A 12,564-nucleotide genomic window follows, 5' to 3' on the forward strand; every position below is an offset into this window, starting at 1 on the left:
TTATTATTATTATTATTATTATTATTATTATTATTATTATTTATTATTATTAATCAATGAGTCCAGTGGCGAGAGTGTCTAAAAAAGTGCTACAAATCACCGCCAATTAGGAATGAGAAGGCTCAATTGTGTTGAATGAGTGAAGAAGGAAACAACCATTATGTGGAGAGCAGTTTGTAAGGGCGGCACAGATGTGTCTCTCTTTATCCGCCAGCTTTTAAGAAAAGCTAAGCTTCAATACTCGATTCTCTCCCCCTCTTCTTTTCATGCTTTCTCTACGTCATCTACTTTCTATCCTTTTCTTACCGAACTTATTGGATAGAGTTGAATAAGATGACCACGACGATCACTTTCACTGACCGCTTGATGGATACGTAAACTTACGAATGCAATCCAATCTTATTAAATTTATCCCGAACATATTCCATTGTTCCATCATTTTGGCGAAACAAAACCGCCGCTGTCGATAATATACACCTTTTCATTCATAGACACACACAAACAAACAGACAAACACACAGACAGACGGACAGATACACACACACGCACACACACATACACAATCATTACTTATCATCCCTTGCTTTTGTGAGCTGAGCTGGGCTTCATCTCATTTTTCTCCCTTATTGTCACACCCTTGTTTTCTACACTTTCCACTCATTCTAATGTCATAAATGTTATGGATTCAGTGGGAAGCATCAATTTCTTGCTGCTAGTGTTAAACAAACAAAACGTGGTCCGGAAAATCGGACGACTGGATCATTGCAAAATCATTGAATGAAGGATTTGAGGACTATAATTAATTAAATCTAAGAAGAGAAAGCAGAATAGGAATTTCGCTTCTCACTGTGTTTGTATCTTCTTATTTTCTATACCTTATATGGAACCTGTTGTTTTTTGCAAATAAACTTGGCCATAGCACTATAACGTAAGTGTATTTCAAAGCTTACCGCTGCTTCTCTGTTTCGATTCATTGGATGTTTCAATTTCTATCCCTTCTCCTTCTTTTCTTTTTTCTAATTCAAATAGACCCTTTCCGTCTTAATTTCATCGAATTTCCTTTCCCATTTTCTCCGTGAAAGCCTTTTGTTCTCTTTTTTCTTGTAAACGAAATAAGTGTTTCTGGATATAACCAGAAAACGGTGGTTAAGGGAGAGAAAAAAGGGGTGGACACGACTGTATCAATGACAGCTCATTTTGTGGATATTGTCCTTTTATGATTAAAATTTCAGATAAATTCTATTCCTTTGATTAGACTTATTGTTGTTGAATACGCTTAGCGCAGTTAATTTTTGCTTTGGACCGAAAAACGTATTTTCGTTTACAAACTACCCAACATTTCTTCCGTTTCGTTCGTAGATTGCATAGGGAATTCAAAAAATCTTCAACATTTTTCCACCTTCTCCAACTTCCTTATTTACTTTTGCACTGCGCTAAAATTACAGAGTACATATATGAAAAATTGGAGCACTTTTCACTCCCCGATTTTTTAATGAAATTTTTCAGAAGCCTTTATTAAGCCATTTCCCTGAGGATTCTTCAATAAACAAACTTCATTTGTTTGATGGTTTCGTATTGTTCAATGAAGAATATTCCACAGTTATCTGCTGCAAGTTATAACTTAGCAAACGGTGAAAAAACTATGAGACCTAATAATAAGGAAATGATAAATCAAGTGTCAAGTTTGAGAAATTAACCAAAAACAATTTTGCATATTGTTCAGAGAAGGCTTGAATCGGAAGTGCATCATCAAATTTAGCAGCATCTTCCCGTATTTGTTCAAGTATTAATCTTCATTTTATGATCTTTCTGGCATGTTTTTTGTTATTGGGTGTGTTAATTACGGACAATTGTTTGTCCCAAGCGTTCTTGGAAGCAGAGCAAATTCGAGAACTTCTTACTAGAACTTGGTTTGTTCTATGCTTTTTGCAGTCCTTAGTGTCACTCATCTCTTTATTCTGGCACATTTCCGTCACTGAGGAGCTTTTGAAGAAAAAACGGAGAGCTATATAATGACGGCCAAATTGCATTAAGCAGTCAATACTTTTCAGCTTTTATTCGCTAGCACTTGAAAACAGAATTGGAACTGACCTCGAACTTTTTCCGCTTCTAAAAGTTGTTACTGGAACTATTCACTGTTTCTTTTTCTTTTGATCTTTGCGCTTTTTCAATGCCAATATGTTGAAACGACAGGGAGAAAGAGGTGGACGATAAATTCCTTTTAACTTTTATAATGAAAGCTGTCTCTAAATAAGGGCAAGAGAAAATCAAGTTACGGGAGAGAAAGGACTGCTATTCCGGAGAATCTGAGGTCTGGAATACCGGGAAACTTGGCTTGCAATTACAAGTTGGTTATTTGGAATATCGAGCAATAAATGTTTGGAAATTTTTCACTTGAACTGTTTTGTTTTGATTGATTGGTTGGTTGTTTCAAGCATATCACTTGATGAGTTTTGAATTTGTTTAACTTAACTCTAACTTACGAAACTGACATTTAAGTGAAGTTGGTAGAAAATCGGAAAGTATACGGAAGTGACGTAAGCAGGCGGGGGAACAACAGTGGATGACAATTTGGTAATTATTTTGTTTCTGTTGGGACAACTGGGAGAAGGGAAATTGACGCTCTTTTGTCTTCAGTTCCTTTTACTCTTGCAATTAGTACAAAAACACTATTCGAAACTAAAAGTTTTTCTTTTTCGACCATTGCATGTTTATTTAAAAATAGCTTAAGCTTTTTGCTCTCTTAAGGAACGTCCATTAGAATTTGCATACCTATTTTGATTTTTAAATATAGCTATTTACTGTTATACGCAATTCATTTTAATTTTCGTGAAGAAACTGTGGGAATAGTTTGAACTTATTTTGCGTCATTGACGTTGGAAAAGCAATTATTATGACTTCTTTACTTTCGACATTAAGGGTTATTAGGAAGTGGAAATCGAAGTCGGCGAAAACAGCCTTTAGGTCGTAATTTGAGATGCTTTTGATGGCCTGCTTCCGAACAGCAAAACTATTCTTAAATTTATGTCTGTAGTACTGCCATATGGACAGTGGTCAACCTGCAGATGCATGGTGTAGCAGTACCGCTCGAGCATTTGATATTTTCAGTCGACGTGGATCACTTCTTGCTGTCGCACTCGGTGGTTAATATTTTGCTTAGATTTATTTCAATTATCAAAATATATGTAATAATACAACTGTTTTTATCAAATTTAAAAGAATCAAAATGCATTAATGCTAGTGCTTTAGGTGAGCAGTGATTAATGATCTTCGTAACCAATAGTCAGAATACTCGTAGTATCCGTCGTTCAGTGATAGAAAAGATTAAGCTACGGTAATTTGTTCTACTACTGATGAAGAAGTGGAAATTACAGAGCAATTTCACCAACCATAGAATAATATTCTTCCATGATTTGTTCAGAATCAGTCACGCAATTTGATTCAAGAAGCAGTAACCAGCTTTCGACACATTGCAAAACATTATAGTTCAAATTCACCCCATTTCCAGGGATTAACAGTGAAGGAATTTCATCATTACCTGCTTACAAATCATCAAAAATTACCGCACCTACCCTTTATTCGTCCAATTATCAAAATGTTAGTAGCGGCAACAGTGGTCACAGTGACAACCCAACGATGACATCCTGTACGTCTGCCTATCATTTGACCCTTTTTTATCATTATCGAAACGCAATCGTTTCACCACATAATAAAGCCTACCTCGGGATCAGGCGTCTGCATTCTGAAACAGTGACCTCTAATTCTCGAAATTAGCATGGATGCTTGAGGATATCCAACCGATCTTGGTTAGAATGAAATTTGTCCTCATGATCCTCAAACATGTATCTCAGTTCGATCTATTTATGATTTGCAGTATGTGAAGATTTTATAGGCTCTGCGCATAGCCTTGCGACAACATCAGCAGTAACCCTTTCTGGATCCGTTCAAACTAATGTGTCGGTATCACACTTTGATACCCATGCTGCTTGCGATCCCGATTATAGCGCACAAATTGCTCCTGAACGTATTAGGTTTTATTTTTCTATCAGTTTGACACTCATTATGTCCTGAATCTTTGACGACACTATTGACACTATGGACGACTTGTCAAACATTTCAAAAAATCCTTTAGTTGAACAGTTTAAGTAACAGTTCAATATTTTATCTATCAATTACTTTTCTTTGGAAAAGCTTTCAAGAACTTTAACTATCAATCTTGAGAAAGTTATCAATTTCGTAAATTATAGCGAGTGGCGACCATGCTATCCACGTCTCTGTGCTCATCATGATTGTGTAAGCCTCGCATCAGCTTGGGGGCTTGGTCCGCCAACAACGTCTATCGAACCTCGTCCAACTGGAGCATCCCAGGCTCAGAGTCCGTGTGAAGATGACGCGGGTGATGGCAAATCTAATGATCTATTAGCAAACTGTCCAGCTTTCAGGTATTTCATCTTCTTTATAATCTGAGAAAATGAAGTACAAGTGAAGCGTTTTGTCAACTTTAAACTTTCCGCTTATCCTAATTACGACCATTTGCACTTGGATTTTTTTAGAAATGAATTAGGTGGTGAGCCAATTCGCCGCCTAGCCCTTTCTCGTCGCCTCAGTGTTGCTTCAGTTGATAAATTAAGGAACAAGAATGAAACGTGGCAGCGGGAACACACAGCTTCTGAAATCGGCATTCTGGAAGATGTGAGCAATGTCTACCTTGGCGGCAGGTAATCCTGTTTTTTCGTCACCCCGTCAACTATTTTTTTAGAGTTGATTGACTTCGATACGCTCTGGAACAATGCTGTTTGTTTATTGAGAAACAAATTTGTCTTTTCGTCGACTAAAACGCAAAATGCCTTTCTCAAAAGAATGTTTTTGGACATTTTTGGCCTTTGAGTCGTTGGATAAAGGATGTCGCATCCAGTTATTGCAATAGTGAATTGGCGTAGTAAAATTTAAGGGGAATGGAAGTGAGCCGATAATAAATTAAGGAGGAATTGGTCAAATAATCAAAATATATAGGGATGTTACTAATATTCTGCTATAATTTTTTAAATAGAATGATAATCCTTCACATTATTGTTACTTAAAAGAAGCAATATTCTTTATCATTTAGTGGTCAACAAATCTGTGAGTAGTGCTGTTAATTAATCTGATTAATCCTACATATACATATCCGCATACAATGAGATTAATCATTATACATATGTGATCGTGGGATGTTCGAAGTAGAGGCATAAAATAGGTTTTAAAAAGATTATATGTTGAAGAGAGATGAAAACTTCTCTATCAGAAGTTTTCCGTCGTTGAGGTTTCTGGAAAAATCTGACAGATCAAAAAGAGGAGGGTTTTCTAGAAGTTTCTAGAAGAAGCAAAAGTGAAAGGGTGAAGACTACAGATACACAGTAAATTCGTTCATTAGAAATGTAAATTGGATAGTACTGAGATCCTTTAGGAAGCTGGAAAACCAAATCCAAATCACTGCAAAATTCTTCCAATTGGAATGAAAATAACATTGATTTTGTATCACTATTATGGTCTTTTTTCTCAGATTGTGCGCAGCACGTCAGCAAAAAATTGTTATCGAGCCTCAAGATATTGGCGCTTACTACTATCGGCACTGTTTCGTTGGACGACGTAAGTTTTTTTCGCTTCTTATTATCTCGAATGAAAAGGTTTGAATGCATGTTTTGATGATTCCAGATGTTCTTATAATTTGACAATAATCTGCTCTTCACAATTTGTAAATATCAAGTTTCAGCTCACTGGAACTTTTTTGGTATTGATGAAACACTTGGTCCAGTTGCCGTTTCGGTAGTTCGTGAGCGGATTGAAAGCGATATCCAAAATGTTACCATTTATCGGATGATTATCCGGCTCAGTGATGTATTTTTTCAATATTTATCAAACCGTTTATCAAATTGTGTACACTGATTCATTAGCAGAAGCTTAGTGCTGTTAGCCGGACTGTCTGAATCTGGAATAAGCTGGCCTATGGAAAAATCTTCCGTAATGATGTTTTGAAATGAAGTTTGCTCAAAATTTGTGTACACTGCCACTATTTTTTCCTCTGAAAATCCTGCGAAATCTGCGATATACTCCTGTCATCAGTCACAGAATTGAGCTTTAACATGATTTATCATTTAATTATATATTGTTATTGGCAATAAATGTAGAATTATTTCAGCTTTGTACACTTCGAGTTGCAATACCCGAAGATGTTCTTTCGGATAACAATGCCGATCAGAAAAATAATCGATTGTTGATAAAAGAATTATTAGAAATTGCATGTCCACAAATACACTACGGAATTCTTCGTCCAGCTAATCCGTCATTTACACGAGTGGAAGATTTTCTTGTCAAAATTGATGAACAGGTTTGCTCGCAAATTTCTTACACCTGTTTGAAAATGTAAATTGCTGGATTTTAAAGAGGACATTTTGAATGAGGTAGAGAAGGAGAAATTTGGAAGAATGGAAAAACAATTTTTGATATTGTAAAATCATTCACATTGCTGCAAAACTTAGTTACCTCGCAAACAAAAGACAGTATGGTAGTTCGATTTGTCCTCTTCACTTCAAATTTATTTCCGGAAAGTAAATTCCGTTATACTGTATTGGTTTTAGCCGATTTATACTCGATACAAAGTTGGCGTGATGTATTGTGGCGTTTGTCAGTCCACTGAAGAGCAAATGTATAACAACGGTATTTTTTCCTTTCTAATATTTACGATTTCGACTTAAAGTGATTTCGGCTCAGCTTAAAATTCTTTCATCCCATGCCATTGCTAAACAGATATTTCAAAATTCTAAATAAATTTAGAAAGCTCTCCACAATTCAAAACCAACGACGAAAAGACAGAATTTTTCGAAAACTGTTAAAGAATGGGAAATTTTAAGCTGTTGTAAAAGTGCCGAGTTATTTCCTGTCCTAATATCTATCTGCTTATTTGAATATTTTCAGTCTGAATTTCTGAACATTTCAGCAATTTTATTTGAATCCTACTACTTCCTTCTCAAGACATTACCAGGATCATTGAGACTTTTTGTGTCAATTTCCTTTACTGAAATTTTTACCGGAATCAATACCCTGTCACTATCATTTTGAATATAGAGGATTCGTAGTCTAACCATAAGTTATTAGTTACGACATTCCATAAACACATTAATGAATTATTAGTTAAAGTTGAATTTAAAGTTAAATTCAATTTCAGAAAGCGGATCTCCTGCTTTCGAGGAATTTTTAGACTTTCTTGGGCAACGTATACGATTGAAAGGTTTTGATCAGTATAAGGGGGGTCTTGATGTGCGTGGCGACACAACGGGTACACATTCGATATATGTCAAATATCAGGCACATGAAATAATGTTCCATGTATCAACACTTCTTCCTTTTACTCCTAGCAACAAACAACAGGTGAGCAGGCTTTTATGCCATGAGCTGTAAGTTCATTCCTTTCATTCACTTAAAAGGTCAACCGATCAGTGGTCATTTTTCGGTATCTTTACTGAAATCTGTATGGATTTTATTTAGTCTCAAGAAGCACTATTCTTTCAGCTTGCTCGGAAAAGGCACATTGGTAATGATATGGTTACTGTAATCTTCCAGGAGCCTGGTGCTCTTCCTTTCAGTCCAATCACCGTTCGTTCCCATTTCCAGCATGTTTTCATTATTGTACGAGCCAATAATCCATGCACTGATGATGTAACATATAGGTATGAACTTTAGATTTCATTTCTTTGCATTCATTTACAGAACCAGATCCACTTATCTCCATGTGCACTTGTGCTTATGAGTCAGCTGTAATATTGGAGTCAAATTGTGGATGTAAATGCTGACAAATGTTTATAATATTCTGCTTCTCATTACTGTATTACTGATTGATCTTAACAGCACCGTATTGTTAGCATAATTTATAGTATTGCTGTATCGCGAGCGAAAGATGTTCCAGCTTTTGGACCTGCCGTACCTCAAGGAGCTACATTTCCAAAGTCCTCTGAATTCCATGACTTCTTCATCACAAAAAGTAAGTAAAGAATAGTATATATTTTCATTCCACTACATTTCAATTCAAACTTCCTTTTTTTTTTGCTTACAAACGGCAACTCAAAAGAAATTTTAAATTTCTTTGAGAGAATGTCGAATGTAATTCTTACCATTTATCTTCCCTGGTTTGATTCAATATCTCGTGACTGATCAATTGGACAGTTGGATAACTACCATCCAGAAAAATGAGAATACAAAAAGTCAGGGTAATACCTTAACTTTTCTAGTAATAAACGCCGAAAATGCGGTACATCGTTCGAAAAAATTCGCAGCGATGGCGGCACGCACCCGTCGAGAAGCACTGAAGGAAATTGCTGAAAATTTCGCTTCAACTCACCCGAATGATGGACCTGCGAAAATTGCAAGTGAGTAAATTGCAAGCAAGTGGTTTTTTCATGATATTATTGTAAAAGGAATGTGAATTATTTTTCCAATAAATGATAATTTGTGATTATCTCAGGTCGATTTTTGGTCGGATCGGTGAAACGAAAAGAGCGATCGTTACCGCGACCGTTATTCAGCGAATCATTACATGGAGCGCTTTCGTGGCTTGTTGAAGTTCACGACTATTCACAAAACCAATCGATCACATGTGTTCTGGGTATATCTGGTGAAACTTTGGCTATTCTAGAAATGCCATCCGGTGAAGTTATTTGTGCGATACCTACACATTCTGTAATTGGTTGGGCCAACATGGATTCAGGGTACATACACTTTTTACTTTCTCTGTTTTTTTTTTGTAAATTGTACGCTTCTGTCAACTTCTTCTGCTTGTACCACATACTCTTAAGCCGAAGTCCTTTTATCAAATTCACTTCACATTTTAACTGATGGTTTTTCCTTTCGTCAAACATAAAACAGTTCCCATTATTTTGCAAAATATCTAAAAGTTGAATAAATATGAAGGAAATGTTACTTAAAAGTTGGAAACATATTGTTGTTCTAATGATACGTAAGTGAAATAATTGAATTGAATTTGAAAATTATATACAACAAACTTACTTTAGATCTCTTAGCATTTATTTTTTAAAAAATAAAAATTCTTTTTTAGATTGAAAATTTATTTTGATCATGGAGATGTGCTGCTTTTGAGATGCTGCAAAACTGATAATAGTGATCGGGAATTGTCTGCATTGATACGACGTTTGGAGGGTGTTACGAAAGGTAGTGAAAGAAATTTTATAAATTTATATAAAAATATATTTATTCTTTACACTTCGCATTTAGGCTGGTTATATTTTAGACTAACTTCTTTAAGGTTATTCTGACGCTTTACTTTTTCTCTCCTCAGATTCTGAGTGCTCTTTCTTATGCTTACGATAGATGAAAATAGTTAAAGTTTTCTCTGCTTCATTTGAGAATTGACCATCCAACTGGTTTGACATCTTACGTGATACCTTCGCAATTGATTATTGAAGGCGATGAAGCTAAGGAAGTGTTACACCGACGTTCACGAGTTTCTGACAATTTGGGCTTCCATCTGCAGGAAGAAGGCGTTGTTACTGACGTAGAAATGTATCATACAGCATGGAGATGTGGTCTGAGACAAGGATCACGCATTGTTGAGGTTGGAATGGTGTTGAATTTCAATAAAATTTTAGATCACTAGCCAAAAAATCCAAGTGAGAACGAAGTCTCATTTCGGCAACCATTTACTTTTATAATGGATAGTAAATATTAGACTAAGAAAGTTTGATCTTGAAATCGACATCATTTAATACTTTCCATGAATTCTTTCGACCTCTTTTCGGATGGAAGTACTTTTCCCCGGGATCCCCCAACATTGAATTTTTGATTTTTTCACCAGCCGATTAATTTCTTCTTTATCACATAACCATTTTGAACATGTTTTGCAAATTTAAGAAGAGATGAAATAAGCATTAGTTTGCAGATTGAAGGTAGACCAATTGTCACAATGAGTTACAACGAAATTTGTGATCTGATGGCACATCGAACCTCCCTTCGACTGATTATGATTTCACCGGCTTCTGATGGTTCACCTCGTAGGGGTTGTGCTGATCCTCATTGCCCTGCCGTGAGCGGCGATGAACAGGTGTTGCTGATGTCTGATACATTCGCAAAACGAAATATGAAGTAAATTTTTTCCTATTGCATTCTGAAATCATTATATTCTATGAATTTTGACTGTATGTAGTCAACTTTTTCATTATCGCAGGACCTTGCTAACCATCAGGCAAATATAAATATATAATAAAAATTTCAGTTCATAGAGACTCTTATCCATTTTTCTTTGTCTATGCGGAATTTATTTTCTTCAGGATACTGATTGGCAGTCGTCGTCTACCTTTTGTTAAATGTCAGCTGACGATGGATAAGTTAGGATTAAAGTGTCAGAAATTTTGTTGGTCTATAAAAAAGACGATGATGTGTCTGGGTCATTACTAAAACTGATAAATTTAAACAAATACTTTATTATAATTAATTGTCAGCTATTTCAGTAGTTTCAGAAATGAACAACTTCGTACGCTCAATAATTGGGACAAAAGTAGAAAACAGTCAAATAGTTTCGAAGATGAGTCGATTGTAAAGAACAGGCATACTGCCGTAAGTATTACAACACTCACTGATTATATATTTTATTATATATAGAACGGAAATCAGTAATCGTAAAATAGGAACTTATTGAAATCGTGAAGTCAAGTTTGTCTTCCTCGCATTAAATTATAGATTCTGAACTGAACATTCATTCATTCTTTAGTTTCTTTGACTTTGGGACGAAAATTGATTTGCATTTTTTTTTTTGATCAATTTTTATAATAAACGCTAAAATCTGTTTGTTTAAATTTTGGATAATTAATACACCTACTTTAATTGGGTTTTTTTTTTTTTTGCAGATGACAAAGTTTGCACGTTACGAAAGAGTTAGTTATTTATGTTGTGAAAGACCTGCAAAAGCTGAGTAAGTGTTTGCAAAATTTTGCGATTTAAGAAAATTAATTGGTTATATTGGTCAAAAACTAAGTTGGATTTAAGTTTAAGTTTTAAATTCTAAAAAAAAAATAATCTTTATAATATGGAATCGATAAAAGAGACTGTTGAAACGTTGTGGTAATTTTCGCACTATATGATTGTGAAAAGTTCAACTCACCGCTTTCGTGCTAACAACAAAATTGATAAACAAATTTGATTGCATGCCAGTTTATTTATGACTTTCAGGCCTGTCAAATGGAAAACTTTCAGTAATTGTCTGTATGAATCCACTTACAAAGCACAGGTAGCTTACATTAAAATCTTCCGACAACGAACTTCTTCGAATGGTCAAAATAATTTTATTTATTGGAATATTTTCTCTGTCTTTTTTTGATAAAATCCATGCATGATCCTCTTTCAATTTAAATTTCAACAAATTTATAATATTCTAATTAAAAAAAGAGAAAAGAACTTGAGAGGACTTTTTTTTTAAATTACCGCACGATGAAGAATGATATGATTTGAAATCCTTTGGAATCAGCTCATTTCACTTTTAAAAATTGGAACGTTTTTTGTCTTAGCAAAATTAATGTGATGGTGGTGCTTTCAAAAGACTTATTTCTAAAAAATGAAGTTGACTTATAATTTTGACTTATAATTTATTCCAGGGCCGAATAATGCGTGTCCGTTCTGAAGATTCATTAGTTCTATCCGCAGAAAAATGCTACAATATCTGTCCCGTAAACTCTTTCTTCATAAAATTCATTACAGCGTTGATTTTATTGAAGATTAATGTCTCGGAATTTCTGATAAACTTAACGTTGGTTTTCTGATAAACTTAACGAGGGAGTTTGTAGTGCAGTTCCACTTTGTAATAGCAATATTCCATGAAAAGTATCTTTTTGTCTTCCCTACCACTGAACCACTGAACGTTTTAGTCTTCAAGATTTTTCAATAGGAACAGGGAATCAAGCTTACGAAACTTTAGCGTAAATAAGTTGATTTGAAAAAATTGAAAAAATTAGATTTTGCATTTCCTTTGATGTGAGAGTTTGGAAATTATTCGCTGCAAAACATGAAGAAAATCATATGAATTGGATATCAAATTCATTTCAAACTCAAAAATCCATTCTCTTTTTTAATTTTAGCAGTCTCAAGGCGATACTTGTGATCGTAGTATTATATCCAAAGCGGAAGAAGCGGGAAAAATAGTTGCAAAAAAGAACGCTGAATTGGAAAAGAGTAAAACACAACTGCAAGAAACACTGCGAGAAAAGCAAGCTTTGGAAGCTATGATTTCCCGTTTAAAGGAAGAACTCACGAAAGTAAGTTGGCGATCTTCGTCTAATTAACATGTGCAATTAATTCACTTCTCCTTACTATCTTCAAGAACTGATAGCGAAGGGTTTTCTTCACAGACTCATTATGCGTGCAAATAAAGTAAATAAGAAGCATGTGGAAGTGAAATTAGATTGGAAAATATTCCTAGACAAGAAGTCACTCCAGTTATTTATTCGGTACAACAAGAAGAGTACTGAAGCATATGAGGCAGCACTCGTGTCGAATAAGATTTAGCATTTCAAATTACCCAATTTT

The 12,564-nt window shown here is 34.9% G+C and overlaps 1 protein-coding gene across 1 annotated transcript in view; it reads left to right on the forward strand.

Moving 5' to 3' along the window:
• The first annotated feature begins 2,914 nt into the window (after window positions 1-2,914).
• Window positions 2,915-12,564, forward strand: part of LOAG_17533 (rap/ran-GAP family protein) — a 10,563-nt gene continuing 913 nt past the window's right edge. Inside the window, exons 1-22 of the mRNA XM_020450193.1 lie at window positions 2,915-3,143; window positions 3,509-3,646; window positions 3,893-4,031; window positions 4,248-4,442; window positions 4,554-4,718; window positions 5,543-5,628; window positions 5,753-5,877; window positions 6,179-6,367; window positions 6,618-6,696; window positions 7,205-7,407; window positions 7,549-7,706; window positions 7,911-8,017; window positions 8,265-8,402; window positions 8,498-8,741; window positions 9,089-9,201; window positions 9,456-9,604; window positions 9,929-10,131; window positions 10,506-10,602; window positions 10,893-10,957; window positions 11,215-11,272; window positions 11,637-11,708; window positions 12,117-12,293. Coding sequence (XP_020306163.1) covers window positions 3,044-3,143; window positions 3,509-3,646; window positions 3,893-4,031; window positions 4,248-4,442; window positions 4,554-4,718; window positions 5,543-5,628; window positions 5,753-5,877; window positions 6,179-6,367; window positions 6,618-6,696; window positions 7,205-7,407; window positions 7,549-7,706; window positions 7,911-8,017; window positions 8,265-8,402; window positions 8,498-8,741; window positions 9,089-9,201; window positions 9,456-9,604; window positions 9,929-10,131; window positions 10,506-10,602; window positions 10,893-10,957; window positions 11,215-11,272; window positions 11,637-11,708; window positions 12,117-12,293 — 3,000 coding nt within the window. The 5' untranslated portion in view covers window positions 2,915-3,043. The remainder of the gene's footprint in view (window positions 3,144-3,508; window positions 3,647-3,892; window positions 4,032-4,247; window positions 4,443-4,553; window positions 4,719-5,542; window positions 5,629-5,752; window positions 5,878-6,178; window positions 6,368-6,617; window positions 6,697-7,204; window positions 7,408-7,548; window positions 7,707-7,910; window positions 8,018-8,264; window positions 8,403-8,497; window positions 8,742-9,088; window positions 9,202-9,455; window positions 9,605-9,928; window positions 10,132-10,505; window positions 10,603-10,892; window positions 10,958-11,214; window positions 11,273-11,636; window positions 11,709-12,116; window positions 12,294-12,564) is intronic.

This window comes from Loa loa (assembly GCF_000183805.2).
Source record: "Loa loa unplaced genomic scaffold supercont3.88, whole genome shotgun sequence".
Lineage (NCBI taxonomy): Eukaryota > Metazoa > Nematoda > Chromadorea > Rhabditida > Onchocercidae > Loa > Loa loa.